Below are 4,320 nucleotides of genomic sequence, written 5' to 3'. Positions count from 1 at the left end.
TCAAGTTTAATTTCTTATTTATTTTAAAAGGTTTAATACATTATTTGCTCCTCAACTTGTCTAAAAAGCTTGATTAACCTCTGAATTTTGAATTTTTTTGTGATAACCCACTCAACATCAATTACTTGGTTTCAAAAAAGTAAATTGCATGCAAAAGATGTTTTAAACTCCCATTGAAAAAGTAAAATGACCAAGATCATAGCAGTGAGATTCTAATGTTAGAGGGATACCTTTTACCATGAACCAAATAAAAACTTCATTTTTAATTAATCTATTTTCTGAATTAAGTAGTAACATTCCAAGGCATATACAACACTTCTTCCGCGTGGATCTTACTTTTTTGAAATCAAGTGAGTAATTGATTATTCTTTAAGTAAATTGAGGAAGCTATGAGAACTTTTTAAATAAGTTGAGAACACTTTGAAAGTTCAAGGCTCAACCAAGCTTTTTTGACAAGTCCTTGCCATTTTAAAATTATCATCAATTATTTAAATATTTAATATATATTATTTAAGGAAAAAAATGAAAACTTTAAAAGCGTGAAAAATAAGAAACGCAGAAAAAACGGAAAGATACGAAAATGGTAATCTTTCAAAGATATTTTTTTTTCTTTTTTTTTTTTTTTTTTTTTTTTTTTCATTCTTACCATTTTTCAGGTTTGTACAATTTTTCACGTTTTTCACATTTTTTACCATTTTCCATGTTTTTACCATTTTTCACATGAAATGTGAAACAAATGATTAATAGATATAAGAGAGGTAATTTTAAAATTATGGAATATCTATTTCTTGGTTAAATTAAGGAATCCCGGAAAAAAATGAACCAAATGGTGGAAAAAAGATTTTCTATTAAAAAGTATTTTACTATTAATAACCTAAATTGCAATTCAACAATTCTTGATAGAGGCCTCTTCACTTCAGATTGTGAGGACCTCTTGCATTCAACCATCATTTTATTATATGTTATTATTTTTTGCAGTACCAGAAGTTCATAAGATAAGAGTGCACAAACCCCTCAGTTTTTTTTCTGAATAACGAAAAATACTTGTACTAAGCTAAACAGAGCTACACAACTCATTGCATTTTCAGACAATTACGTACCTGCAATTCTCATCCTTTTCAAGTGATTTCATGATCATTCGGTTTTGGAAGAACTCCTCTTGTTTAGAAGCTACATTGTTCTGCCTCTTATGAAACATATACACGTTCCTTCTACTGATTAAAATCTCTAGTACAAAGGGATAGATGCTCTACCATCTGCTTCAGTATCACACAGTGAGCGATGCTCCGTTATCTGCTCCAGTTAGATTTAGAATCAATGTGGCTGCCTTTGAGGCCCTGATGGTTCACAGAAAACATCTTTAGTGAAAATCTCCAGATCCTTTGAGGCCAAGGCCTTTAAAACATGCATCTAATTAATTGCAATGCACACAATAGTTTAGCTTTCCATGAGACGAGACTACCAAAATCCGATATTAAATAATGATATTTCAGTATATTGAGAACAAAGAACATATGACATAGAAATTTACTTAAACATAGGCAAGGCAGGCATTGTTGTTTCTTGCGAAGCTTAATTACATAGCACTCAAAAGTATCAAATTATAGTTCAGGCTTAATAGAAAAAACTCAAAAAGTACAAGGACTTATAATGTGTTTTCCCTAATACTCTGGAACAGAAGCACATAAGGAGAAATACTTACTGCATCCATAAGGTTTCATAATTGGATTCTGCAGTTAAGTTGTAGAAATTTCAAGTGAAGTTTCTCTTGATGTTCACAAAAAGGATACTGGAATTTCAGGACAAAGAATCTCAATCTAATGATCTTTTGAATGTGTTGTATTTTCTAAATTGAAACAGTTATATCAATCATAAAACACACATACATAAACATTTGTTGAAATTGGAAACAGCATTGATAGATAGTACCAAAGCATAAAACACATAAACAATCTAATACCATGCATCAGGTGCTTGGTAACTTGAAGCTGAAGTGCCAAAGCAGGATTCAAGCATTTCAGTGTGTATTACTCCCGGATTAAGAGCAACAACTGCTATCCCATCAGGCACCTCCTTCGCAACCGATCTACTCAAACCCTCAACAGCCCATTTAGATGCACAATAAGGTGCAACCTGTTAAAAGATAATCAAATCCAAACCTCAGAGCAGGAAATTTAGAGATTAGACTCAGGAAAACTGCAGGAAATACCAAAGGAAGGACAGATAATGTTTGTGAAAATTGAATTTACCAGAGCAGCACCGGATCTTCCCCAACCAGAAGACATGTTAACAATAATTCCTCGCTTATTAGGTAGCATTAAAGGAATGAAATGACGCAGAACATTTGCTATCCCTTTCACATTGGTATCAATCACAGCATCAAACTCTTCAACTGGTACCTCCCAAATCTTATTATTCCTGTTTATGGTGCCCGCATTATTCACTGTCCCAAAAATAAAAAATCATATCATATATTAAAGGTAGATAGATGAAATTAACAATAGAAAATGAAACTTTGATATAATACCTACCTATGATATCTGGAACCCCTTTCTTCTCCATTACAATTTTAGCAAGCTCTTCCACGCCATTGTTAGACCTCTGACAATCAATAGCCCACAAAATTAAACTATGAAAACTGAACTGCATTAATCAAAGAAAGATAAAATAATAATTGATGAAGAAAGAACCATGTCGGCGTTGAGAAGGAGGTGTTGGTCGGAGGAGAGTTCGGATTGGAGGGAATTAAGCTTTTCTTGAGTACGAGAGCAGCCGATAACGGTGTGGCCTCTCTTGGCTAATTCTAGAGCTAGGGCTCTGCCTAGGCCTCTGCTTACTCCCGTTATCATTACTTTCTTCCCGCCGGAACCCATCCCAGCGGTCGCCGCTGCTGTTCTGTTAATTATATTTAACGGCGCCGTTGTTATCGTCATCAGGCCACCGCAGTTCTGTATGAAGAGAAATGCTATCTGCTGCTGGCTCTGTAAAATACAAATAATTGTATGGGCTTTAACTTTCAAGGTCTATGGGCCTTTTTGCATATACGCAGTTACTGACGAATTTATGTTTGACTTTTTTTTACCTGAATATTATCCGGATAATCTAACCTGTGCCATAAGGCACAGGTTTATTTTGTATATTTTAATAAATTAATTACTTGTTTTCGCGGTAGTAATTAATGTTACTTCCTTTTTTAGTTGTAAATATGTATAATAGCCCTTGAACTTCTTAATCCTTTTTTTTTTATCCTTTTGTAAATTATTTATCTAAATTACTATAATTTCCACCTTGCAAATAGCATTAGATACTAAGGGTCTGTTTGGTTCAGCTATTAGTTAATAGCTGTTGCGGTTGCTATTAGCTGTTTGCAGTTGTCGTAAGCTGTTAGCTGTTGTTGTTAGCTGTTTGTTATTAGCTGTTTAATTACTAGTGTTTGGTAAAATTATATTGAACTGTTGCTGTTCGGATTTAAAATGTCTAAAATGAACATGTTTTAAATTAATCAACGATGAAATTATAAAAGAAAAAATGTGAAAAAATACCTATAACATTTACAATTAGGAATAATTTTACTCTTAATGTCTAAAATTGTACAATTTTACCCATAACGCTTGCAGTTAAGAGCAATTTTATCCAATTTAAGATATTATTAGAAAACATAGATATTTTTTCTGCGGTTTGGAGTGAAACGCTAAACGCTGCAGTTTTCAGAGAAAATGCTAAACGCTGCGGTTAGATAAACCTAACCAAACGCTATATTTTCTGCGGTTTGGAGTGAAACGCTAAACGCTCATTCGAAAAGCTGAAACAAACACCCTCTAAGTAAGGATTGAGGTTTTTAACTTTAGCAAAATAATGACTTTTTCGATTAATACTATTAAAATCACCTTTAACTACTTCAAAAATGATATATTTTAAAAATTACTAATATTCTAAGCAACTTTAATTCTTCAACTTTTTTATTTTGAGATTATTTAGATGATATTTGGCAAAGAGGGAGAAAGTTAATGTTTAGATTGAGAAATTTCTTAAAAAGATGATTTTTGAAAATCGAAAATGTAGTTCCATAGCAAATATGATATTGAACAACTTTGATTCTTGCAAATTTTCATTTTCAAAGTGAAAATTATAGTAATTTGGATAAACAATTTACAAAAGGAGAAGAAAAAAAATGGATTAAGAAGTTCAAGGGCTATTATATATATATTTATAACTAAAAAAAAGGAAGTACCATTAATTACTACCGCCCAAAACAAGTAATTAATGTTTAAAGTATACAAAATAAACCTGTGCCTTATGGCACAGGTTAGCTTATCCGAA

At 32.2% G+C, this 4,320-nt stretch overlaps 1 protein-coding gene across 1 annotated transcript; it reads right to left on the bottom strand.

The window, feature by feature from the left end:
- Positions 1-830: 830 nt before the first annotated feature.
- On the bottom strand, positions 831-2,974 carry LOC136227941 (NADPH-dependent pterin aldehyde reductase). Its single transcript, XM_066016740.1, has 5 exons — positions 2,691-2,974; positions 2,532-2,601; positions 2,250-2,443; positions 1,961-2,133; positions 831-1,337 (listed from the first exon to the last, which is right to left on the bottom strand). The coding sequence occupies exons 1-5, from the start codon at positions 2,931-2,933 to the stop codon at positions 1,268-1,270; spliced, it is 750 nt and encodes a 249-aa protein (XP_065872812.1). The 5' UTR covers positions 2,934-2,974; the 3' UTR covers positions 831-1,267.
- Between the last annotated feature and the right edge of the window lie 1,346 nt (positions 2,975-4,320).

This window comes from Euphorbia lathyris, chromosome 4, assembly GCF_963576675.1.
Source record: "Euphorbia lathyris chromosome 4, ddEupLath1.1, whole genome shotgun sequence".
NCBI classification, from domain to species: domain Eukaryota; kingdom Viridiplantae; phylum Streptophyta; class Magnoliopsida; order Malpighiales; family Euphorbiaceae; genus Euphorbia; species Euphorbia lathyris.
Note: the sequence above shows the minus strand (reverse complement) of the source record. Positions and strands in the feature narration are given on the sequence as shown.